The 27,018-nt window shown below is 35.5% G+C and overlaps 1 protein-coding gene across 6 annotated transcripts in view; it reads right to left on the reverse strand.

The window, feature by feature from the left end:
• The window catches only part of ATF7IP2 (activating transcription factor 7 interacting protein 2), a 57,865-nt gene that overhangs the window by 14,908 nt on the left and 15,939 nt on the right, over nucleotides 1–27,018 (reverse strand). For 5 of the 6 annotated variants that reach the window (XM_058570075.1, XM_058570074.1, XM_058570072.1 and 2 more), the window contains 5 exons: nucleotides 25,308–26,155; nucleotides 23,905–24,029; nucleotides 19,543–19,677; nucleotides 18,867–18,965; nucleotides 13,733–13,893 (listed from right to left, as the gene is read on the reverse strand). In XM_058570075.1, the coding sequence (XP_058426058.1) occupies nucleotides 13,733–13,893; nucleotides 18,867–18,965; nucleotides 19,543–19,677; nucleotides 23,905–24,029; nucleotides 25,308–26,145 (1,358 nt within the window). In that variant the 5' untranslated portion in view covers nucleotides 26,146–26,155. The remainder of the gene's footprint in view (nucleotides 1–13,732; nucleotides 13,894–18,866; nucleotides 18,966–19,542; nucleotides 19,678–23,904; nucleotides 24,030–25,307; nucleotides 26,156–27,018) is intronic. The other variant, XM_058570077.1, reaches the window with a different exon arrangement.

Raw genomic sequence — 27,018 nt, forward strand, 5'->3', positions numbered from 1 at the left:
TAAAAGTTTCTATTTTACCTTCACTCATTCCTTCTCTGTATCATCTTTTCTTTATGTAGATCTGATTTTCTGATATATCAGTTTCTTTTTCTGTGAAGAATTCTTAACATTTCTTGCAAGGCAGATCTACTGGCAACAAATACCCTAAATTTCTGTTTGTCTGAGAAAGTATTTCTCCTTCACTTTTGAAGGATAATTTCACCGAGTACAGAATTTTAGGTTGGTGGTTTTGTTCTCTCAACACTTCTAAATATTTCACTCCACTCTCTTCTTGCTTGTATAGTTTCTAAGGAGAAGTCAGACGTAATTATTATCTTTCCTCCTCTCTAGTTAAGGTGTTTTTCCTTCTGGCTTCTTTCAAGATTTTATCTTTAATTTTCTGAAGTTTAAATGTGATATGCTTCGGTGTAGTTTTCTTAGAATTTATCCTGCTTGGTGTTCTCTGAGCTTCCTGGATCTGTGACTTGGTGTCTAATATTTATTTTGGGGGAAATTCTTAGATATTTTGCTTCCAATATTGCTTTTGTTCCTTTCTTTTATTTCCTTCTGGTATTCCTAGTATGCATATGTTATTCCCTTTGTAGCTGTCCCAACTTTTCAGACATTCTGGGTTGTTTTCTTTTTTTCTTTTTCTCTCTTTGATTTTCTGTTTTGGAAGGGTCTACTGCCATATTCTCAAGCTCAGGGATTCTTTCCTCAGCCGTGTCTATTCTACGAATGAGCCGATCAAAGGCAGTCTTCAATTTTGTTAGTGTTTTTTATCACAAGCATTTCTTTTCTTAGCATTTCCATCTCTCTGCTTACATTATCCACCTGACCTTGCATTTCGTCTACTTCTTCCATTAGAGACCTTAGCATATTAATCATAGTTTTTCAAAATTCCTGGTGTGGGATAATTCAAACATTCCTGCCATATCTGACTCTGGTTCTGATGCTTGTTCAGTCTCTTCAAATTGTGTTTGTTGCCTTTAGTATGTCTTGTAATATTTTGTTGAAAGGTGGACATGTACTGAGTAAAAGGAACTATGGTATACAGGCCTTTAGTAAAGTAATGGTAAGATGTGGGGGAGGGGAAGCATTCTACTAGTCCTATGATTAGGTCTCAGTCTTTTAGTGAGCCTGTGCCCCTGGAGTGTGAATTTCACTAGTGCTTCTCATTCCCCCCACCTCACTCAGGTGGAACACGATGGCTAGAGGGGGCTAGAGTTAGGTATCTCCCTCCTTCCATGTGGAAGGCTAAAGGGAGCAGGAATTTGGTATTTCCTTTCCCCCAGGTAGGTTAAGCTCTGGCAATAGTTTCCCTTGAGGGCAGGCCTTGTTAAAAACAGAGTGCTGTGGTGTTCTTTGTTCAAAAGGTTCCTTTTACCTTCCCCCGCTGGAAGCATGAGGGGATTTTTCTCCAATATTCACTGTGAGGATCTGATAGAGCTTCTGGAGATAAAACTCACAAAACTGTGCCCCCCCCACCCCCGTAATTGGGCCCCCTGGAGTTTTTAACTCTCAGATTTATCTGAGCCTCCAGCAATCACAGCTTAGGTTTTCCTACCCCAGCACTGGCTCCCATGGAGATTTCTGCTCACAAGTGGTTTCTGCTCCAGTTCCGGTATGTTGTGATTCTCTGTTTCTGCCTGTTTATCTCTCCAATTTTGGGGGCAGCAGTTTACTCTGTGGCTTACTTCTCTAATGGATCTAAGAAGAGTCATTGATTTTTTCAGTTTGTTCAGCTTTTTATTTATTATTAGACTGGAGTAACAACTCTCTACATGCTGAACCAGAAATGAGAAACCTACTTTGTAGTTTTGAAGTACGTCTTATAGATATTTTGGTAATTTTATCCCTACGTATATCATGTTCTTTGATATTATGTAAATGGTATTGATTTTAAATTTCAAATTCCAACTGTTTGTTGCCGGTACATAAAAATACTACAGAAAAATAGTATGAAATATATAATATAGACATATATACACTCACCACATAGTATAGAGGAACAGTATGATACATACCCCATATAGGAACACAGAAAAGTATTTTATATTTATCCATATATTTATAATTTCCAGCACTCTTCATTATCTTACCTTTGCATAGATCCAAATTTCCATCTGGTATTATTTTTCTTCTGCCTGAACTTCTTTTAACATTTTTTATAGTGCAGGTCTGCTGCTGATGTATTCTTTCACTTTTCTTTTAGTGTGAAAGTCTGTTTTCCCCTACACGTTTGAAAGATATTTTCACTGAGTGTAGAAATTTGAATGGACAGTTTTTCTTTCAATGTTTTAGAGATGTTTCTCCATTTCAATGCTTTAGAGATGTCCTCTAGTTTGCACAGTTGACAGCAAGAAGTCTCCTGATCTTATTTTTTGTTCCTTTCTATGTAATGTGTCTTTCCTCTCTGGCTGCTTTTAAGATTTTCTTGTCACTACTGACTTTCAGCAATCTGATTATAACATGGTTTTCTTTATGCTTCTTCTGCTTAGGTTTGTTAACCTTTTTTTTTTTTTTTACACTTACGGGTTTAGGATTTTCACCAAATTTGGAAAAATTTTTAGACATTATATTTTTCTGGCCCCCTCTCCCCTATCTAGTGATACCCCAATGACATATATATTAGACTGCTTGATACTATGTCACAGGTCTCTGATGCTCTGTTCATTTTTTTATTAGTCTTTTTCCCCCCATGCTTTTGTTTGAACAGATTTTATTGCTAATTCACTGATTTTTTTTAAACAAAAATCAATAATTATCTATTCTGTTGTTAATCCTATCCAATGTAGTTTTCACTTTAGTTATTGTCTTTTTCATCTCTAGAAGTTCAATCTGGGTCTTTTTTTTACATCTTGCATTTCTCTCATGATGATTACATTTTCTTCTACATTCCTGAACATTAAGAGTATATTGATAATAGTTATTTTATGTTGTTGTCTGCTAAGTCCATCAACGATATTATTTCTGTTTTCTATCATTTCAATTTTTTCCTTGTTATGAGTGATATTTTTTGCTACTTTACATGCCTGGTCATTTTTGATTAGATGTCAGACATTATAAAATTTACACTGTTGGATGATGGATGATGTTTCATTCCTTCCAAGAGTGTTGGACTTTGTTCTGGCATGCAGTTATATTACTTAGGATTAGTTTGATTCCTTTGAGTCTTTTTAGATTTTTGGGGTAGGTCCATTGCAGTCTTTAGGACTAATTTAGCCCCACTACAGCTATACCCACCTAAGGACTCTACTTGTTGTTCCATGATATAATATTATAAGTCTCTTCATTATAGCCAGTGGGAAAGCAAAATGTTCCCAGCCCTGTGCAACCTCCAGGAAATGTTTGGCCTTCTTTTCAATGGTTCTTTCCATAGCCTATTGTAGTTTCACCCTTTGCATGTATAGATCTGTATTCAGCCAATGATTCAAAGGGTTTCTTTTGTGGATCTTCGGAGCTCTATCTTTATACAATTTCCTCTCTTCATTGTCCTGCCTCACAAATTCTAGCCAACTCAGAATCCCCAATCTCTGATCTGATCTAAATGCAGCAAGACCACTAGGCTCTTTGGGCTCCTTCTGCCTCTGCTCTTCAACCCGGGAAATGCCTCCACGCTGTAAGCTGGGACAATGGTAGGGTGCATTTGTTTCCCTTCTCCCAGAAATCATAGTCTTGTGCTCTCTGTTGAACAACATCTGACCACAATTCTTTTTCTTTTTTAGTCTGGTTTTCTAGTTGTTTACAGCAAAAGAACAATTCCTGTAGCAGTTAATATTCCAAGGGCAGAAGGAGACATTTTCTACACATTCATATTCATTTTGTGAATCAACTGTTTTAAATGTACATTTTTAAAGACAGATTTAATTCAATATTTTTCCCATATCAAATTTATCAACAAGAGATTCTGACAATAGCCATATTTCTAAGTTCAATAAAGAAAAACAAATGTTCAGATCTAAATTTTATCAAGAATATTTTATTCTCCTGTCCATTCTTGGCCTCTAACAAAACTCAAAAAGTTTATTTTATCTATATTTTTTCTACTAGTAATAGTCATCATATGGATGAAAGACTGACAGCTATATTTTGTCATTTACCTACAGGAAAACCACAAGCAATTCTTCAAATGTTTATTATACTATAGTCAAAATCTCTTATCAATCTCAAAATTCTTCATTGAATATTTCTATATTTCTAATGTTTTTAATATTTTAATTTGCTGCTATAGTATATCAAATATAATGTTATTTAGGAGTCTAAGAAACTAAGCAGAAACACTTTAAAAAGTAGAGTGAAATTTCTGGCAATCTCACTGGGCCGAGGAGGTAAGGATTAAGATTTGAGATGGTAGAGGGGCCCTGGTAAACACTCCAAGCTTTTAGCTGGAATTCATGGAGGGCTACGTCTTAAGAGCCAGATGAACTAGAGGTAGAAGGAACCTTACTAAAATAGCAATAAGCCTCAATTTATACCATTCCCTGAGTAGACCAGATGATCAGGACCTACTCTATCTGCCATAAGAGAGAATGAACCTTGTCTACAGGAAGACGTTCTCATTCAGAGCCTCACCAATTTTTCAGAAATTATCAGGCATGCCAACAGATAGAAACACCAGAAACTGACAGAAAAACAAAAGAAACAGCTTAGATGATCCAGATACTGGTGTTATAAAACAAGGGCATTAAAAAAACCTCTAATTAATAGTTTTAAGAATACTGTGGAAAGATGGAGAAAATAGTTAAAACCAGATGGAACATTCATCAGAAAAGTAGAATCTATGGAAAAAAGACGACACTGAAATTAAGAAGAGTCAATTCATATAAAGACACTATTACAGAAGCAGAAAGACCTGAAGTGGAAAAAGATATGTATAATAAATATATCTGACAAAAAACTTGAGAAAAGACAGGCAACTGAAAAGGAAAACATGCAAAAGTCTTAGAGAAACTTCACAAAAGAAGATATCCAAGTGGCCAACAAACATACAATTGTGCTTAACTTCATTATTAAAAGTAAATACAAATTAAAACCAACACATAATGTTATAACCATATCAGCATGGCTAAAATGAAAAAAAGCAGATAATACCAAGTGTTGCCAAGGATAGGCAATAACAAAAACCTCATGTACTTTCAGTGGGAGTGTAACGTGGTACAACTTCTTTGTTAAAGTGTTTGGTGGTATCCATTAATCCTGAAAATACACATATCCTATGACCTACCAATTCCATTTTCATGCAAATGTCCAACAGAAATGTACATATGCACATTCACCAAAAGACATGTAAAGGAATGTTCATAGCAGCACTATTCATAATTTCCCCAATCTGCAAGCAACCCAGATGCCCGTCAACAATTATGAATGGGTAAACTGTGGTATATTCATATGATGGACATTATATAGCAATGAGAATGAACAAATTATTGCTGCTAAGCAACAGCATGGCTGAATCTCACAACACATAATGGTGGGCAAAAGAAGCAAGCCACCAAAGAGTTCATTGAGTATGATTCCATTTATATAAACGTTAAAAGCAAACAAAAACAACTTATGGTGTTAGAAGTTAGGATGATGGTTATTTAGGTCAGTGTGGTAGAGGTGGGATTGGTGACTGAGTGTGAAGCATGAGGCAGACTGGATGCTGTTGGCTTTGTTTTTTGATCTCGGTGATATTTACACAATGTGTTTACTGTGTCAAAGTTCACCAAGCTATACACTTGTTTGTACAGTTTTCAGTAGGTATATGTCAATTAACTTCATTTTAAAAATTATGTATGTGTGTGTGTGCGTGTGTGTGTGTAAAGCTTTTACTGCTTATCCTGAGAAATTCATCTATAAATCTGCAAACTAAAGATTGGAATTCCATGAACATTTAATGATATGTAAGTTTCATGAAACTGTTCCACTGACTGCCTACAAATGATGGCTCTTTTTTTAATGCACCATATCTGTGAGGAAAACTGAGGACAATGATAATTTTCATGGTCATCTGGATCATTTAACATTATGTTTTCTACTTGCATTTTACTTTGGAGAAGAATTTCTTGTCTAAAATTAGTAATTAAAATTCTCCAGGTAATATTATAATATAGTAATTTAAGAACATGGGTTCTGGAGACCAAACTGTCTGGGTCTAAATCCTGGCTCTGCCATTTACTAGTTGAGTGTTTTGGGGCAAGAAACTCTTTCTCAGTTTCCTCATCTTTAAAAGAGGGATAAGTTTATTATTAAAATTAAATGAATGTTAATAAAGAATGAGTAGGAAGGGGCACATGCAAAACACTAGAAAATTTCTTAAAATACTGTGGCTGGTAACTATTTTTTATCCTCTATATCTCTCTAAACATTTCTTCATGTGAAATTCAATGCAAGATTTATTTTTTAGACAATATTAGTGTTTTGTTCAATCAACACTAGTGAAGCGGTCTGTTCTTGGTTGCCTTAGACCTTGAGGCTTACTTTTCATCTTTGGAAATGACTGCACATAAAGGCATTTTCTTCCTGTTTAAATAAGTTACTTCTTCATCAAATATGTGTTCTGGTCCATAAACCTCTTCTACGAGCTTCTTCAGCTCAGCTGTTACTGCCTTCCCATTTTCTTCACATTCTAAAAAGAAAAATGCTTAAACTTCTAAATCCAAACAAAGTAGAGGCACTAATACCTTCAGTACTGGGATATCAGAAAAAACAATTATAAAACCTCCTGGCTTTCTCCAGAGTTACAATAACAGGGGGAACAACATGTTTCTTTCTTAAAAAGTTCCTTTATTTCTTAATATTCAAAAAAATTTTTAATAAATTCTATGTATAGAAAAGTACATAAATTGCTATGTAAAATAACTATGATGGAGCCCCCTGCACTTGAACAATTGGAGAAAGTATATTAAAAAATTTTTTTTAAGAAAGAAAAAATAAAAATATGTGTTTGAAGACATTAGAAAGCTGTGGTGGAAGCCAGGACTTAAGGAACTAAGATCCCAGAAATGAGGAAAATATAGAGAAGCGGGCTAGACACTTGCCATTGGTGTTCCTCTCAAGGCCTTTATCAACTATGCCACTCAGGAATACTAAGAAGCCAAGTAGAAAGTGGCTGAAATCACAGTGGACTGCACTGGGGAGACAAAAATTGGAATACAAAACCAGCAATAGAGGAGGAGCCATAGGAAACACCTCTGACTTTCCAGTGGAACTTTGGAGGGCTACACCATAGGACTGGGAGAAAATCTGAATAGACTGAGTCTTATAAAGACTGCAAATCAGCCCCAGTTCTGTTCAATTCCCAATTGGATTGAAATGTTGTATTATTTACCTATTGCTAACAATTTACCCTAAAACATAATAGCTTAAAAAAATAAACATTTACTATATCACAATTTCTGTGGGTAAAGTAGTTGGGAGCAGTATAGTTGGGGGGTTTCAGCTCAGGATCTGTCATGAGGTTTCAGTCAGGATGTTGGCAGTGGCTGTAGTCATTTGAAGGCATGACTAGGGCTGGAGGTTCTACTTCCAAAATTGCTTACTCACATGGCTGTTGGCAGGGTGCCTCACTATATGGGACTCTACATAGGTTTCTTGATATCCTCAAGTTACCTATGCTTGTTGCCATGTAATCATGGCAGTTAATTTGCCCCAGAGTAAGCAACCCAAGAGAAAGCAAGAAAGCTGCGATGTCCTTTATGATCTTTATGATCACTTTTGTCGTATTTTATTTGCTGTCACTAAGTACAGCTCAAGACAGGAATTAGCTCCGCCTTTTAAAGGGAGTATCAAATAATTTGTGGGCATATTTAAAAACCATCAACAGAGGCTGTGTCCCTCTCTCTGCTGCCTGACACAGTATAGGGTGAATCTACTCGATGGACGATAACATCATCTAAAGCCTCTACAATTTTCAATACATAATGTCCAAGATTCAAACAAAAATTAACGGTGTAATAAGAAACAGGACAAGGATGAAAAATAGCAAATAGAAACAGAGCTCAAAGTAACCCAGATATAAGAGTCATAAGAAATAGATCAGAAAATAACAGTGATTAAAATGTTCAACACATGGATGACAAGATGAAGAATTTCACAAGAGAACTTGAATCTATAAAAAGGAATCCAATGGAAAGGGGAGAACTGAAAATTAAACAAACTAAAATTAGGAACTCAATATATGGGTTTAACAGCCACTTGGATCCAGCTGAAGAGAGGATTAATATACTGGAAAATATGTTAGAAGAAAATATCCAGACAGAAGCAAGGAGAACAAAAAATATGGAGTGTACAGAGAAGCATGTAATTGAAATACCAGAAGAGGAGAACAGACAGAATGGCACAGAAGCAATATCTGAAAAGATGATGGCCAAGAATTTTCCAAACATAATGAAAGACATCAAATCACAGATTCAAGAAAGACTAAGAGCATCAATCAGGAAAAATTAAAAAAACAAAACAAACAACCTCCTCCCAAAAAACTAGCATCATATAGTATACTGATGAAAACCAAAGTAGATATCTTAAAAGCAGCTAGAGAAATACAGACATTTTCTTCAAAGAAGCAACAATAAGACTGATGTCTAACTTTTCAACAGAGGTTATAGAAGTCAGAAGACAATGTAATGACACCTTGAAAGTGCTGACAGAAAAGAACTGCCCACCTACAATTCAATCCCCATTTAAAATATCCTTTAAAAATAAAGACAAAATGAAATTATTTCCAGACAAATGAAAACTGACAGAATTAATCCTGAGCAGAAGTAAAAAGAGAAATAATAAATGGAGTTCTCTAGGCAGAAGAAAAATTATCCCAGATGGAAAGATGAAAATACAGGAAGAAATAAAGAGCAAAAGAAAGGTTAAACATGTGGGTAACTCTAAACGAATAATGACTGTACAAAATAGTGATATTACCTTGTGAGATTTAAAATAACATAAAATTAAAATGCATGAAAACACAAAAGATGGGGGGGGCAGTAAATAGAGTTAAAGTGTTCCAACATCAGGCATTGCCTATAAAATGGTAAAAGTAGCAGTTCATATTAGATTCTAATATTAGAGTCAAGAATCCATATCATGATCTTTAGAATAACTTATAAAGGAACAATGAAAGATGTATAATTAACAAGGTAATACGGAATGGAAAAGAAAGGATTAACCCAAAAGAAGGCTAAAATAAAGAGACAGATGAACAGACACAGATAGATAGGGGAAAAGGACCAAAAAAACAGATGGGACAAATAGAAAACAAGAAATAAGATTATAGTTATGAACCCAAATATATCAGTAAGATTACATTAAACACAAACAACCTAAATTTTCTAATAGATAATTTTCAAACTGAATTAAAAATACATGTTCAGTTTAATAAATAATTACAAAGCTAGTACCACATAGCCACCAATCAGGTAAACACATTTTAAACTATCAGCACTTCAGAAACTCATATGCTTCTATACTATATTATAAATCTCCTCCATAAATAACATTTGTGGTACTAACTTCCTTGTTATACTCTTTAGATCTACCATCTAGCTTTGAATTCCTAAATAATATACTTTTTCTTCTGGCTATTTTTGATCTTCATTTGAATGGAATCATACTCTTATGTCTGCTTTTTTTTTTTTTATTTTTGGTGAGAAAGATTAGCCCTGAGCTAACATCTGTTGCCAATCTTCCTCTTTTTTTTTGCTGAGGAAGATTGGCCCTGGGCTAACATCCATGCCCATCTTCCTCTACTTTATATGTGGGATGCCTGCCACAGTGTGGCTTGATAAGCAGTGCATAGGTCCACGCCCAGGATCCAAACCTGTGAACCCTGGGCCACTGAAGCAGAGCACACAAACTCAACCACTATGCCACCGGGTCAGCTCGTGTCTGCTTTTCAATGATGTTTTTGTGGGAGTAACTCATACTGTTGCCTGTGACTACAGTTCCTTCATTTTCATTAATGTACAGAATTCCATTGTATGGATTTACTGCAATTTATTTTTCTTTTCAACAGCAGATGGACATTTTTTTCCTTCCAGTTGTTGGCTATCATGGAAAATGCTGGTAATAAACATTCCTATACATATATCCTATTGCACATGTGTACATGTCTCTAGCTAGGGTATATATCAAGGGATGGGACTGCTAGGTCAAAGAATATTCAGATCTTCAATATTTCTAGATAATGCCAAATTTTTTCTGAAGTACTATACCAATTTACTCACCCAACAACAAAATATTAAATAAAACCAATTCTCTTTATTTCAAAACCTCATCAATACCTGGTATTGTCAGATTTTAAAATGTTTTACTTTTCCTTACCTGATAAGAAATGGTATCTCATTGCGGTTTTAATTTGCATTTCCCTGATTACTAATGAGAATGAGCACCTTTTCATATGTTTACTGGCCATTTGGAATTCCTCTTTTGTGAAGCAGAAGTACAAGTCTTTTGCCCATTTTTCTTTTATATTATCTGGCTTTTACTCATTGATTTGTTGAAGTTCTTTTTATATATATTCTGGGTACTAGTCCTCTACAGGTTATATATGCTGCGAGTATCTTCTCCCACTCGATGGCCTGTCTTCTCACTATCTTTATAGTGCCTTTTAAGAAAAGAAGTTTCTAAGTTTAATGTGGTACAATTGATCAATTTTTTCTTTTATGGCAAGGGTATTTGTGTCTTAAGAAATCTTTCCTTATCCGAAGTTCATGAAAACATTCTATATTACCTTCTAAAAGCTTGATAATTTTCCTTTAGATACTTAGTTCCTTAATCCACATGAGATTGATTTTTATATATAGCCTTTCATAGGCATACAATTTCTTTCATATTTCTCCCAACATGAATAGCAAATTAAGAATACCATTTACTAAAAGTCAATCATTTCCCAAATGATCTGCCATACAATCTCCATCACATATCACATATACACATATGCAGAGGTTTCTGGACTCTCTTACACTGCTCTATTTGTATAGCACTTGCCAATATGACATTATCCTAATTACTGCTGTAACGTCCTGACATCTGATGACAAATTTCTTCCATTTTGTTTCTCTACTTAAAGGATATCTTGGCCTCTTAACTCATTGCATTTAACTTCAGCTTGTCAAGTTCCATAAAATTACACACTGGGAAACTGAAATTGTACTATATAATCTGAATACAAGTGAAAACATTTTATGATACTGCATTGTGTAAACCATAAACATAGTATATTTCTCCATTGAATTCTTCTTTAATATTTCTCAAAGTTTTATAATTTTCTTCAGAGTTATTACATGTCTTGTTAATTCTATTCCTAGGTACTTGATATGTTTGGTGCTATTGCAACGGTATTATATCTTTTTAAAATTTTCAGTTCCTAATTGTTTATATCTGGTATATAGGAATACAATTGATTTCTTATATATTTGAGTCTGGCAATCTTGCTAAACTCTTGTTAATCCTAATAATTTATCTGTAAGTTCCTTTGGATTTCCTACATACACACCTCAAGCATCCAAGAACAGTAATATTATTTATGGTTCCTTTTTTTGGATCCTTTATATTTTTACTTTTCTTTCATTTTCTTGAATTTTTGCATTAGCCAACATATCCAGTATAATGTTAAAGTGGTGACAGTAGGTATCCTTCTATTTTGTATCTCAAAGGGAATACTTCCAATATTTCACTGTCAAATTTGTTTTAGGGTTTCTGTAGATACTCTATCAAATTAAGGAAGTTACCTCCTATTCCAAGTTTGCCACAAATTTGTTTTTAATTATAAACAGATATTTTATAAATCCTACATCTATTGTGAGCTGATAATGATTCTTTTCCTGGAAAATTACATTAATTGATTTATTATTATTGAACCAACCTTGCAGCATTCCTTGGACAAACTCAACTATTATAGATTGTTGAACTTGGTTTACTAGCATCTTGTTTAGGATAGCTGCATCTATTTCATGAGTAAAAGTGGACTGTAATTTTCCATTTCTGTAAAATTTTTAAATTGATTTTAGTATCAGAATTATACTAGATTTAGCATTTACTCTCATAAAATGAAGACTAAAGAATATTCCCTCTTTTTTAATTCTTTGGAAGAATTTCTTTAAAATTGGTGTTGTTTCATCCTTAAATGTTTTATAAAACTCACCATTGAACCCACCCATCAGGGTCACAATACACATTTTTTACACCTATTCTCACACTTACCATGGGCTGAGAGTACTGCTTGAAACAGTTTCATAAATTGCAGGTTCTTCCTTCATTATAGAGCATAAGGTGGATTGTACATATCATAGATACAAGCCACTGACAAATTTGACATATTAGTCTATAAAATGTTATTTTAATGGTATCTTCACTTTTTCACTTCCATCACCAGCATTTTATTTTTTTTTTTGTCACTTTATGAATTTTAGAACACGCATGAACAAGTGTTAACAACAAAGACTCAGTGAAATTTGACTCTTGCCCTTCACCAACTAAATAAATGCCTTCTTCATAGCAGCTTCCTGGCTCAAAACTAAAATGTGGGCTTCAATATCCTGGAATATTAGGGAATTTTTCTGAAGAATCAAAACTGCATGTAAATTCCCAAATACTAAGAATTTACTGTAAATGGTGTAGATGTGATTGTTTCTCCTTTGTTTTATAGCATCCTTGAGTATGCAAAGTTATTTCGGGGGAACAGTGTTGTTCTTCAAAGAACGGCCATCCTTTAATTCACTTATTTTTGGTTGTGTATTTTCCTCTTTTTAAAAGCTCAGGTATAATTTCACATGTAAAAGTAGAACTAGACAACATTTTAAGGAGTGGATGTTAAGAATAAATAAATAATATTATAAAGCTCCAAAACTGTTGAGAATCACTAGTGATGAGAAAAGAATTCATTTCAGTGTCCCCCTCCACCTTGAACATCAATCCAGGCCAGGAATCACTAATCGTGTTTCTTTGTTAAACTAAACTACTTCTTCCCTATCAGACCCAAATCTTTTAGCCTAGATCGGAGATGAGGTGTCTCAGCTGCTTTGTGCCTCAATGGGACAAATAAGTTAACCTATTCACTCTAATCTGAAGTTATCATATTACATGCAACATGCAGGGAACTAATTTAAGGCATTTTCTTCCTAATCTTACTTACTTTCATAGTCTTCCTCTTCTGTGTAATTTTTTAAACCACTGTTTCACAGGGCCTTGATTTTCCCATGTGTAGAGCTGGAAAACTACTGGAGTGATCAGCTTGACTGGAGTTGATCACTCCAGTCACCATACCAAAGGCAGAAAGCATCACAATGAAAAACCTGATCACCTAACCAATTCAAAATTTTATTTAGTACTGTTAAAACAACAATGATAAAAGCTTTGAGAACCAACTCCATTCCTTCATAACAGACATAAATAGTGTTCATATGAATGTGAAGCTTTAATTTTTTTTGTTTTGAGGAAGATTGGCCCTGAGCTAACATCTGTTGCCAATCTTCCTCCTTTTTTTTTTTCCTTTTTTCTCCCCAAAGCCCCAGTAGAAAGTTGTATGTCATAGTTGTACATCCTTCTAGTTGCTCTATGTGGGACACCGCCTAAGCATGGCTTGATGAGCAGTGCGTAGGTCTGCACCCAGGATCCGAATCGGCAAACCCCGGGCTGCCGAAGTGCAATGTGTGAACTTAACCGCTACACCACCAGCCCAACCCTAAACTATTTTATGCTTAATTGAGAAAAGGGTATATGTTTACAAGCATAAATTCAGTTAAATAAATTTATGCATTTTTATAGAAATGCCTACCTTTCAGAAACCGCCTCATCATGTTCCCGTGATAAATTAATCTTTTCACTTGCTTTTTCTGAAGGATTAGAAGGTTCAGAGTTCACTGAAGTTTTTCTTTCATCTGGACTATTAACTGACACTGGATTCTTATCCAAATTCATGGTCTCTGAATTTGCAACCTGTTAATTAGGTGAGGAAAAAGTAGTTGAGGAGAGAGTTACCAATTGTGTTCTTCCACACAAAATTGATAGGTAAAATTTCACTTGAAAATGTTCTCAAAGTATTCTCGCATATATGTGGCAAAACATATATTAAATTGTATGTATTTCAATGGCTGAAGCCTATGATTGTAGTTACTCTGCCAAAATGAATTAAAAAAATACTTCAAAGAAATAAAAATAATGATAGTACAAATCAACTTCTTAGCTTAGATGGAAGGAAGGAAAAACAAATATCTAAGTACTTACACAACATTCTATTCCTATTAGACTAAGTTTTAGGAACTATTAAACATCAGGCCTTAATGAGGAGACTTCTTACTTTTGTTATACTTCTAATGATGAGTGAAGACCAGAAATAAATCAAATTTCCAACTTGCTCTTTCACTGAATGAGTTTTGTTTAAAACTTGGAGCTGAAACATTTAGTCCATGCTTCAGTTGAGAACTTGCAGTATTGAAAATACATGTGTATATTAATCAATACAAAAGGATCAATTGATTGCCTAACACATGGGCTTTTCTGATGGGTAGTGTCTTGACATGAGTACAGCCATGTCTGGCTGGTCCATGAACCTACAGCCACCAGCACACAAAGAAATATAAAGCAGATTTCTGTGTGGTGGGAACTGGCCCTTCTCCCACAGAGATAGTTGCAATTTGTAAGATTACGAGACTCTTTGGGCGTGAAGCCTGGGACGGACTGGCCATCAGTGCCGGGCTGGGATGATAACCAAGGAGCTCAATGCATGTACACAACTGATAACCATTGGTACATGAGAACACCAAATGCTTACTCTGGAGATCACTCATACTATATAAGCTGCTGGAAACTGAGGCCTAGTGAGAGTCTTGCCTGTCGGGGGGACACCTTGCCCAGGACTTCTTTCCATCGGCACTCCCACCTAGCCGTGTCAGTTAAAGGGACTCTCCCCAGTGTAAGAGCGTGGATGTTGTAAGTACCCGATCTGATGTTTCTCTTTTTCGATCAATCTGATATTGTTTCCTCTTTTTTTTGACTTATTTGGATGTTATAAGTACCCAGTCTGATGTTTCTTTGTATATAGTTACTTCCTGTATTCTCCATATCTATTTGTTAACTTTCGCCTTTACCCTTCCCTATATAATAAAGTGTGCAAACAGTCCATTCGTTTGGGTTGGAAAGTTCCTTTTACGTCTCCGATCGAATCCATCGAACCTCTTACAACAGATAGCATGAACAAAAATGCAGGTACACAAAGGCAGAATTCTGAAATGTTATTATGTTAAGGGTACAGATTTTATATGTAGAAATAGGTTTAAACAACATTGGAAAACAATAGCAAAAAATATTTGGTGTCCTTTCAGTTCCAGGATAAGGTGGCATAGACTCACTTTTCCCTTCTCCCTTGTAAGCACAACAAAATATCCTGGAAATAATTCAACAGATAATCATAAAACGCCTCTGAAAGGTGAAAAGAAGAGGGCAGACCTGGGGACCTCAAAATTAAGGAGCAACACCACAGTGAGTTCCCTGAGTTTTTTTTTATTATCCATATATCCTGCACGCGGCACCAGGAAGGCCAGGGACCCATCTTTCTTCCTAAGCCTAGAGCAGGTGTGACTAACCCCCACTCCACATCTGCAGAATCAGCAGCCAGATTCCCCGCAGGAGAAGTGTCAGATGGGTCCCCACCTGACACCTGAGGCAGCAGTGCTCCTAACTGGCTGCAGCAGCAGTGTTAGCACAGCCCCGTCAGGAACCAAATCCCAGGACTCCACACCTGGAACAGCAGTGGGCCAACTCCAGTGCAGTGTCAGTGGGGCTACCATCCCACAGTTGGGATGGCAGTGGGTGTGGACGACCGAAGAATCAGCAATGTCTGTGCTCCACACCTGGGGCAGTGGCAGGCCCAATCCACTGCAGTGGCAGCAACCCTAGGCCAACATTTCCTGAACTTCCCACTCACATCACTAGGGAGCCCAGGCAGCACCTGCAGGGACTGAACAGGAGATCCAGCGAAGCCAGAAGAATGAAGCCAACCAGAACAACACTGCGAGGGCTTTGAAAAGTAAACTGTCATTGGAACTACAGCTTGCAAAAGGAGTCCAAGACCTACACACTAAATCTAAACAGGGTAACTGCCTGCTGAAAAAGCATCAACCGCAGAATCTCTTCAAAGAGCCCTCTGTGTGAATGAATACTGTGATCTTTTGACTCTTCCGAGGCACAAGTAAAAGGTTGCCCAGACACACCATTGGCTTTCTCTCCAGAGCATGCTTTTCTGACAATGAACCTCCTAATTTTAAGATCATCTGCAATCTGGATAGGTTCAGAATTTCCACAAATCACGTCGTGGTTCCTTTTTGCTAAACAGTTCCTCCTTCAATTTCTCTCTTCCTTCTCACATTTTACTATAAGAAGCAAGAAACCAAGCCAAACCTTCAACACTTTGTTCAAAAATCTCGTCAGCCTATAAAAATCCCAGTCATCACAAGTTCTGCTTTCTGTATCACTGTAGCATACAATTCAGCTAAGCTTCCTGCCACTAGGTAACAAGAATGCCCTTTCCTCCAATTTCTACTAACATATTCCTTATTTCCTTTTGAGTCCTCACCAACAGTGCTTTTAAATGCCCATATTTCTATCAACGGTCTGTTTATGAAGATTTAGATATTCTCTTGGACTATATAGGTTTTCTCTAGGGTGTTCCTCATTCCCTTCTGAGCCCTCACTTGCAGTCTTTAACATCTATATTTCTAAAAGTCTGTTCCACGCAACCCAGGCTTTTAAAAATCTTGCTCCTCAATATTCTTCCAGCCTCTACCCATTACCGCATTCCAAATCCACTTCCACATTTTTTAGGTATTTGTTACAGCAGCACCTCACACTTCCTGGTACCACATTCTGTATTAGTTTCCTAAGGCTGCTATTACAAATTGCCACAAACTGGGTAGTTTAAAACAACAGAAATTTATTCTATCACAGTCCTGGATGCCAGGGGTTTGAAATCAGTTTCACTAAGCCAAGATCAAGTTGTTGGCAGGGCTGCATCCCTTCTGGAGGCTTCAGGGGAGAATCTTGTTCCTTTTTTTCCAGCTTCTAGAAGCTGCTAGCATTTCTTGGCTTATAGCCCCTTCCTCCACCTTCACTGCAATCATTCCAACCTCTGCTTCCATTGTCCCCTCTCCTTCTGCCTTTGACCTTCTTGACTCCTTTTTATAAGGACCCTTGTGATTACATTGAGCCCACCAGGATAATCTCCCCATCTACAAGCTTCTTTTTACCATGTAAAGTAACATATTTATAGGTTCTGGGGATTAGGTCACGGACATCTTTTGGAGGTCATTATTTACCACTGTCAATCATGTTGGCACAATTAACACAAGTAACATTTATAGAACATTACACCCAACATTCTTTTCAAGTGGACATGGAATATTTGCCAAGGAAAAGCATATCTTGTATATGCTTGTATAAAATAAGTGTCAACAACTCTCAAGATTGAAATTTTACACAGTATGTTCTCTGACTAAAATAAAATTAAATTCAATATCAATAAAAATAAGATACTTAAAAAGTTCTAAATGCTTGGAAATTAAACACTCACATCTAAATAACCCATGGGTCAAAATAACAATACTGCAAAGGAAATTAGAAATTATTTTGAACTGATGGAAAACAAAAATGCAATATATCAAAGATTTTTATAAAATAATCTTTAAAAGAAGTGCATAACCTAAGCACAGAGAAGGTGCTTAGAAAAAGCAGCGCTTGGAAGGAAATTTATAGCTTTAAATGTTTTCTAGTAGAAAAGGTTAAAAATTAATGCTCCTTCTCTTAAGAGGCTGGGAAAAAAAGAACAAATTATATCCAAAGTAAGTAAAAGAAAGGAAATAATAAAAAACAGAAATCAATATAAAAGAGACAAGTAATACAAAACTAACAATATTTTAAAAACCCTAGCAAGACTGATCAAGAAAAAAACAAAACATAGATTACCAGAAATCTGTATCAGAAATGAAATAAGAGTATATCACTACAGAACTACAAATATTAAAAGGACAAGGGAATTTTATCAATAACTTTATGCCAACAAATTCAACTTAGATAAAATGAACAAATTCCTTGCAAAGATAACTTACAAAACTGATACAAGATGAAATAGAAAAATCTTAATTGCCCTATACCTATTAAAGAATTTAATTTTCAAGAAAAAGTCTTCCTACAAAGAAAGCTCCTTGCCCAGATAGTTTTCAGAGGTGGATTCTATCAAATTTTTAAGGAAGTAATAAAAATTGTACACAACCTTTCAGAAAATGGGAGGGAATCCTTCCCAATTCATTTATTGAGGCTAGCATAAATAGGATACCAAAGTGAATAAAGACACTACAAGAAAAAAATTCAGTGAACGTATACTGAAGATTATACTTAAATTTTATATAAAAAATACAAACAGATACTTAATGATACCCATGCTGAAATATTTTGGAAGTGTGCATTGCAAAGTGTATTTTGATAGACAATATATTAGTACTTATGAATGTATCAAATATAAAGATGGCTTAGGAGATAAGTAGATTGACAGATATATGACAAAAATAAATATATTACAATAGTAAAGGCAGAATTTAGGTGCTGAGTATACAAGTGTTCACTGTAAAATTCTTTCCACTTTGCTGCATGTTTGAAACTTTTCATCATGACACAATGGTGGGGAGGCAATCACAAGTCACCTCTCTATACTTACTTTATGAAAGAAATGCAAGTGGCATTTACTTTTGGCTACCTAAGGGTGTCTTCTCCAGAGACACAGTCACAGGAACATTCTAAGCATAAATTTACTGTCTTTTAAGCCTTCTGTCTTAGTTTGGAAATATATTCATTTCTTACAATCTAACTACTTATAATGGGGGTCAACTAAGTTATTAAAACTCCTGTGTGTTTATACCAACCTTACAGGCTATATTACTGGATAACACGTTTGGTTCCAAACAATTCCTTTGAGATAACAATACTGTTTTAATACGTCTTCGAAGTTTTGCTATTTTTGCCTAGAAGAAAAAGAGAAAAACAAATACATACGAAACCAGGGTACTAAATATCATATAGAGATGGAGGGAAAACTATTCGCAAAGTAGTTTTGTGAGACTTAGGCATCCGTCCAAATAAATAAGAAATTCTTAAATAAGCCAAAGATATAAATCACATTTGATGCTAGTATGACATTCAAGAATGGACGATAACAACATCAAACTTTCAATTGGTCCACAATAAAACTGTTGGTAGAAACACCAACCAGTAAGTAACCCTAGAAAACAAAAAAAACCCCAAAAAGCTTGAAACAGGTTGTACAAGCTCAAATACAGAATATATTTTGAATTAAAAGAAACTTCCTATGTACTAAGTTTGTCAATTGACACAGAATGGCTGATATTTCTAAAAGTATTTCTCAAAGGCCAATATTGCTGAGATGTAATGAATTTTATTACCTATTGTATAGTATATCAGGCTTGTGGACAGGGATCAGATTTGGGTCTGCCTTTGTTTTCCTTTCCTAACATGTAAAATATCACCAAATTCTACTTTTTAAGAGGACTGAAATGAAATTAAATGAAATTAGAAACTTACGAAGAGTTCATCAGCTATTGCTTCATGTTTATTCCTGCACTGTGTCTTCCCAATGCGTTCAGTCAATTCTTTCAGTTTGTTATCAAATAGTTTGTAATTTATACTATAGATCTCCTGTCGAATCAAATGTTTGACCTAGAATTTTAAAATAAAAACCAAAACACCCCACGTTTCAAATTTAAAAGCAATTTTATTTTCTACTTCTTAAAAATAGCTTTGCTCTTTTCTGGGTTTATTGTAACTAATAAAATATACTTTACTTATATTTCTATGTTTATATTACTGTACCGGTAAGTTTTATAAAAGTTGAATATTAAATTCAGCAGAACACACCTAATATTTAATTATACAAATCTTAGAAATTAAATTTATTCTCCTAGTGCTAATTTTAGTTTCCTATAGTTTCAACTGAATTCCATAATACATATATATAAAAGAACAATAAAAGCCTATATCCCATTTATATTTTTCAATGACCATAACTGAAACCTAGTATTCCATAAAAAGGAACTCTGCTTATCTGAAAACCAGAGCTCAATGAAAATGGTTGGTCTGTAGTAGATATGGAACAAATTATGCAAGTTTGAGCCCTGACTTGGTCAATAACAAGCTGTATGACCTTTGGGAAGTCACATCTCTGAGCTTCATTTCCCTTGTCCACAAATGGGTGATACAATGTTGAAAACTGATGCTCATAGGATTTTTATAAGAACATAAAAAGATGGGGCTGGCCCTGTGGTGTAGTGGTTAAGTGAGCGCGCTCCGCTGCTGGAGGCCCGGGTTCAGATCCTGGGCGCACACCGACACACCGCCTGTCAGGCCATGCTGTGGTGGCGTCCCACATAAAGTGGAGGAAGATCGGCATGGATGTTAGCTCAGGGCCAGTCTTCCTCAGCAAAAAGAGGAGGATTGGCATGGATGTTAGCTCAGGGCTGATCTTCCTCACACACACACAAAAAAGAACATAAAAAGATAACATGTGAAAGAGCTCCACAAAATGGAAAACACTGAATTGATATGACGGAAATAAATATGCAAGATAATCTCCTTTACTTGCATAGTTTTTTTAGGGGGTGACTTTCATATTGTTAAAATTGAAAGAAGCAAAGGACAATTATGTAGCGACTAATGGCTACCTGGCTTAATGTATGCTATTCTAACAGACTGTGGTAGCTATCACATAAAACATTAATGCATTTCATTATCTGCTGTTTTTTTGAAAATAGACTGGCCTATTTGCAGAGAGCATAATGAATCTCAGTGCCCACTAATATGAAGAGCTCTGCTGAGCCATACATTCAGAAACATCCTCCACAGTTTTCTACTCAATGTGTATCCTCCTGTAAGCAACTTGTGTAACAGAGTAGGTGGTCTCTCTTAATAACGAAACCTTTCATGATACATTTAAAGTATTTATTAGTGATATTTATATCTTTCCCCTAATATCTCGCTTCTTGGTGCTCAAAATTGGAACGCATAGTTTCTATGTTAAACTCTTTTATACTAATATCATCTGGATGATTAGCCATATTCAGTAATTTTATCTGATCATTCCCAAGGTTTTTCCTTCTCATTTCCAATTGTTCTTGCTCTGCAGCATTACCGTCTACCTCATTTCTTCTGTAATGCTTAACTAACATTTCTTCAGTGGTTTCTCAACATTAAACATGACTGTCATTTTTACTTTCACAACTTTTAAATATTCAATTAAATTAATATGTGCTCAAAATAGATTATGTAAATAGATGCTCAGAAACACATACTGTTTTTACTGACAGCCATTATCTGCCACCCATGTGCGGTTTTTAAGGATTATTGCATGTTTGCTAGTTCACTGGCTGGGGTCAATATGCGAAGCTCATACCCAGATGAAGCCTGGAGAAAGATATCTAAGTGTTTTGAAAATGGAAATACTGTTTTACTAACAAGCAAAGGCCACACAGTGTTTGTCAAACTTCCCTGGTGAGGAAGAATCACATGAGATACTTGTTAAAATCGCAAATTCCTAGGCCCTACCATGGATTCACAAAACAGAATTTCCTGGAAAGTTGTATAATTAACAAGCACCACAAATGAGTCTTATCAGGTGAGTTTGAGAAAAGACTAGCCTAAAACAACAGTCTTCAACTATTAGTGAGTTCAAGAAACCATAATTTAAACAAGTACTCCTGGTGATTCAGATAGAGGCAGACTCTTAAAGCTTGATTATTTTGGATTAAACGCCCACCAATGGGTGATTCCTCTTGGTTAGAGTCAACATTTGTTCTCACTTAGTGGTGATGTCTCTCATACAGAAGGAAGACATGGTAACTTCCACCAAATACCTCATAAATATCTTCTGCTGATGGTAACGTGTGCAAATTTATGCAACCAGATGTAAATCCTAGCTGTGATTTACAGATGGCAGCCAAAGTGGCCTACAGATTGGAAAAAGACGGGCAATTACATATCCCCAATTTGCCTCAACTTTCTAAGACGATGGGTAAGTGAATAACTTGGACTTTGGAAGAATAGCCCCTCTACTTGAGTAACTTAGTTGGAATCAGCTAGGCCAAGATCCTTATGAAACCTCAAAAGATAAGAGTCAACAGCTCTGGGACTCTCTCAGTAGGAAAGAACAATTTCAGAATGGGAAGCCCTATTCCACTGGGATTCAAACAAGAAAAACAAACGGAGAGAGTTAACTAACTGAACAGGAACTAAAACATCAAGTGAGGGAAAGCTAGCTATTTAGAGATAGGTAAAAAGATAAGAATTAGGTAAAACCCAAGTTGTCTCTGGAGAATGTGCAAGACACTTCCAGTGGTGGGGAGGAATAACAAAATAAACTGCATTCCCTAAAGCTCCTATTTAAAGGCTCCTATTAAAGGACCACTTTCTGTGTTAACTTGGACCAAGTATTTTGTGAGGTAGATAAACGTAGTAAATGAAAACCCTGATTTTTCCATGCCAGTGAAATCAAAATGTTCAAAGATTAAATTTTGTCTTTATATGTCTATATCAGAACTTATTTCTGAACTCAGCTAGTAATTATTGGGAATAAGACACAGGTGGAATCTCCAACTTTTTTCTTAAGCTACATCCATGCTTACCATAATTCTGCTACCCCTTCCCTGCAAACAACAGAACATTTACATAATTTTTATTAGTGTCTCCTTTGGTCTTCCTGGAAGGAAACGAGATAGAAAGGGGAAAACTGTTGACTCACCTTTTAAGCTGGTTCTGCATGAGTCTTTCAAAAAGGTTTCCATTTATTATGTGAGTACACATTCATGTAATATGTAACTATATAATTGTAACGGTCTGTTTTAGAAAACAGCAGTGTTTTTGTTTCTGAAATAGCATGATAGCTTGGATTGGGGCATTTTGGTCCATTACAGCTGACAGACATTAATCTATCACATAATGACTTTTGGTTGTGGCATTCTAGTGATAATAAAATAACAAAATATGATCATCAAAATAGGTCCTGATTACAGGACCTACTAAAATTGAAGCTCATTACACAAACTCAGAGTTGATCAAACATGTATGGAAACTCTAGTACAAGGAGATGAAAATAGGGCAAAAATGAAAGCAAAACATGCATTTAATGATGCTATAAAGCAAAATATCAGAAAATGCAGCATATCTGTGTAAATCTTTGTGTGTGTGAGGAAGAGCAGCTCTGAGCTAACAGCCGTTACCAATCCTCCTCTTTTTGCTGAGGAAGATTAGCCCTAGGCTAACATCCATGCCCATCTTCCTCTACTTTATATGTGGGACGCCACCACAGCATGGCTTGATAAACGGTGCACAGGTCAGCACCCAGGATCCGAACCTGCAAACCCCGGGGTGCCGAAGCAGAGCGTGCGAAATTGACTACTACACCACCAGGCTGGCCCCATTGGAAATTAGGGCAAGTAAACCTGAATGCAGCAGGACTTTGCAATAGACTTCTGGGTTGTCTGAGTCTATGATGTAGTGGTCAATTGTGATGAGGTCTACAAACAGCTATAGCTGCAGATCAAAGAACCCCATGACCAGTTCAAGAGACCGGATTGCTCTGCAAAGCTCAAGGTCATGCAGTGAGCATAATATCAACTGAAAAGCCCATTCTCTTTCTATCACAGCACTCTACCGACACATGATTCTCTAGGTTACTCTGCATAAGATCATTCTCAAGAAACTAGAGATGTTTTGGTAATGTAAATAATTACCTTTCCCTAATATGCCCATCTGCTAATTCAGTTTTCATATACCAGCTTTGCATCAAGTCAAAGTTATCTGTACTAAGTCATTGTGGAGATCAATTAACTTTTACCATTTTTTATTTATCAAAAGTAAGTTTCTGAAGCGAATGTTTAAGCCCCAATATTTTACCTGTTCCAGCAATGCTGTTTGCTTTTCCAGAGCTACACAAATATTTTCATTAATTTGCTCTGACGTTTTCATGCGCTTAACATTTTCTTTGTTTTCTGAAAACATCCTCTTCTTTTCATTATGGCCTTGGGGAGACGAAAAGATCAGACATAAAAATATTCCTTCTAATGAAGGAAACAGGGGAATTCTCTAATATAGGGACCCTCTAAGCCAATGGAAAACCTAAAATGTGACAATGGCAGCATTTTTTAGAAAATGTAGTTGTTTAAAAAAATCCCAACAACTAAACCTTAAAAAACAATGTATATTGTATATTTTAGGTAGGATTCTGGTCTCAGAATCACTTTCCCTTCCATCTTATTTAATACACATTTAATACCTATTTCATAGCAACAAAAACTGAATAAATAATAGCATTTAATCCTCTATTTACAGTTAGTTAAGTAGTCTTACATCATTTTTATAAACAGTTACTTAGGCAGTCCTCCACATTTTTATAGGTGATCCTATTATTATTTTTAAGCAATCTTTTTTTTTTTGTGAGGAAGATTGGCCCTGAGCTAACATCTGTGCCAATCTTCCTCTATTTTGTATGTGGGATGCCACCACAGCGTGGCTTAATGAGCAGCGTGTAGGTCCACACTCGGGATCCAAACCCGCGAACCCTGGGCCGCCAAAGAGGAGCACGCGAACTTAACCACTATGCCACCAGGCGGGCCCCCTATTTTTAAGCAATTTTAAATTCATCTTGTTAAATGATCACTCTGTAGCCTAGACAAGAACACAAATAAAATTTATCCTATGAAATCAGTTTTTTCTTACATTTCATTAACTGATACCCACTTTTAATAAAATTCACTTTTGCTATTTTAAAGATCTTATAACCCCAGAATTTCATTGGTTAATTATTTGATGTGTTTCTTTTTCACTCTACACACACATGTATGTATGTATATGTATATATATTCTTATTATCTATCAGCTTATACTCGTCATGTGACTTATAGGTCAATTCTTTGGAAAGAAATGGGTTCACCAACAATTAAAAAAACCCACTTTCAACTAGCCTCCTTATTAATCTAATAAACAAAACTCCAAAATAAGAAGAAATATAGATGAAATAAACCAAATAATTGCCATAAACCACCTTTTGATTTTTTTGTACTCTCAGGGGAAAGTGATTGATTCCTTCTTTGCCAGAATTTACTTCCCTTTGCAAATGGCGATTCTGCTCCCCCTCCCCACCAAGAATGGTTCAGAAACAAGATACTCTGAAATAATTATTGTCATCACTTACTTTTCTCCTGTCTATATGTACTCTACTGTTTCTATATCTGAGACTATAAAATCCTCCAAAGGAAAGTGACTATTTTAATTTCTCCAAAAGATGCGTATACACTTACTGTTATCACAATCAGTATCAAGTGAGGACAAGCACGTTAAGCCTGTACTTTCACAATCAATGCTGGAATGACAGGTTCCACAGGATTCTTCACTTTTCAAAATGTCAGCAGCACAGTTACTGGAAATGACTGAATTCACCACTTTAGGTATTTTATCAAGAGGCACAGTACAGGTGTCTGAAGTTAAAATGTCATTTTGCCTTTTATCATTTGACTCAAAATTGGAGTTCGTTTCTAAATAGGAAATGATCTTGTTGATTCTCTTATCATCCAAGGTATTGATTACTGTAAACTTTGATGTTTGAACTATACCACTCAATACACCGGATGGACGGCAAATGGATGTCAGATTACAATTCTCTTCATGTTGTTCAAAAAAGGATCTTGTTATATTTGCCTGACATTCAAGATGGTTTTCACAAGCGTTTTGTGAATCTTTTACCTCCCGTGTAAAGAGTTTCCTGGAAGACTCTATTGTACTTGGCTTTTGGTAAGGGCACACAACTTGTTCTTCAATGTAGTCCAACCTTGCTTCCGAATCAACAATTTCTAGTGGTTTTATTAAATTCTGAGAAAATATTTCACTTTTCTGTGAGCATACTGAATTTTTGTTAGCATCCAATGAGGAAGCATCATTTTCAGAATGTTTACATTTGCTACTTATGACACCAGTACTTAAATTCTGATTACCATTTAACACATTATTCCCAATTGCAGCTGTTTTTAGTGCTTCAACATTCTTTGACTTATTCAGGATCTCTATCTGCTTGCGGCAACTTGCAGGCATTGTTTTTTTGGCTTTTAGTATCTTCCGTTTACTTCTATCTGGACTTGCCATCTTTCATATCCTAGAATTTAAGATACCATATTTAAATGCATTTCTCCAGCAGACAAAAGCTAACTTATTTCCAATATTAAAATAATCTTGAGACTATCTTTCCAGATTTAGATAATTATTTTTTTTTGAAAATTACATCCATTTTCATCTGTCACTGAAAATGTACAAATAATTTTATTTCTTTTCTATAAATTTAAACTATATGAATTCAAAATTTATATTGCCAGTGAGCCTCTACTTGATACTAAGCCTGATAATCTATCTGGCCACTTTTTGTTATATCACCTCACTACTATAACCACTAATTTCTGGTTTAAATCATCCAAACAAGCCATACTTTAGATAATCTAAAAATTAAATTTCATTTCTTCATAAAAACAAAAAACAATGTTTTGTATAGAACATTCTATTTTCTACACATAGTGGTAGCTTTCTAAAGCTTTCCTAGTGTTCAAATTTCCAAAATAAATGGTACTGCAGGAGTAATTCCCAGTAGTCATGAGTATAAAATGAGCACTAAGAAACACATAATGCCAGTTCAAGTGAGAAAGCCAATTTAGGCATTATAATACTTAACACTTAATTATTTCTCATAATTTAAGAAGAATCTATAGGATTGCAAAGAAAAATATTTCAGTATTCATCCCTCAGTATCCACATCAGGTTTGATCTGAACTGTAGGTAGGTAAATGGTTTAAAAGAAAAGAATACTGATGGATTACAAGGCAAAGGCATAATATGAGCAAAAAAAAGAATTATAGTGACATGATAGATCAGTTATCTAATAAACTATAGAGCACTTATTAAACTCAAGGTCAGACAGAAAGTAGGATCTTTTAAGGCACAAATAACCCAGTCAAAGCTACCTGAATA

The sequence above is a fragment of the Diceros bicornis genome, chromosome 26 (genome assembly GCF_020826845.1).
Source record: "Diceros bicornis minor isolate mBicDic1 chromosome 26, mDicBic1.mat.cur, whole genome shotgun sequence".
Classification (NCBI taxonomy): Eukaryota; Metazoa; Chordata; class Mammalia; order Perissodactyla; family Rhinocerotidae; genus Diceros; species Diceros bicornis.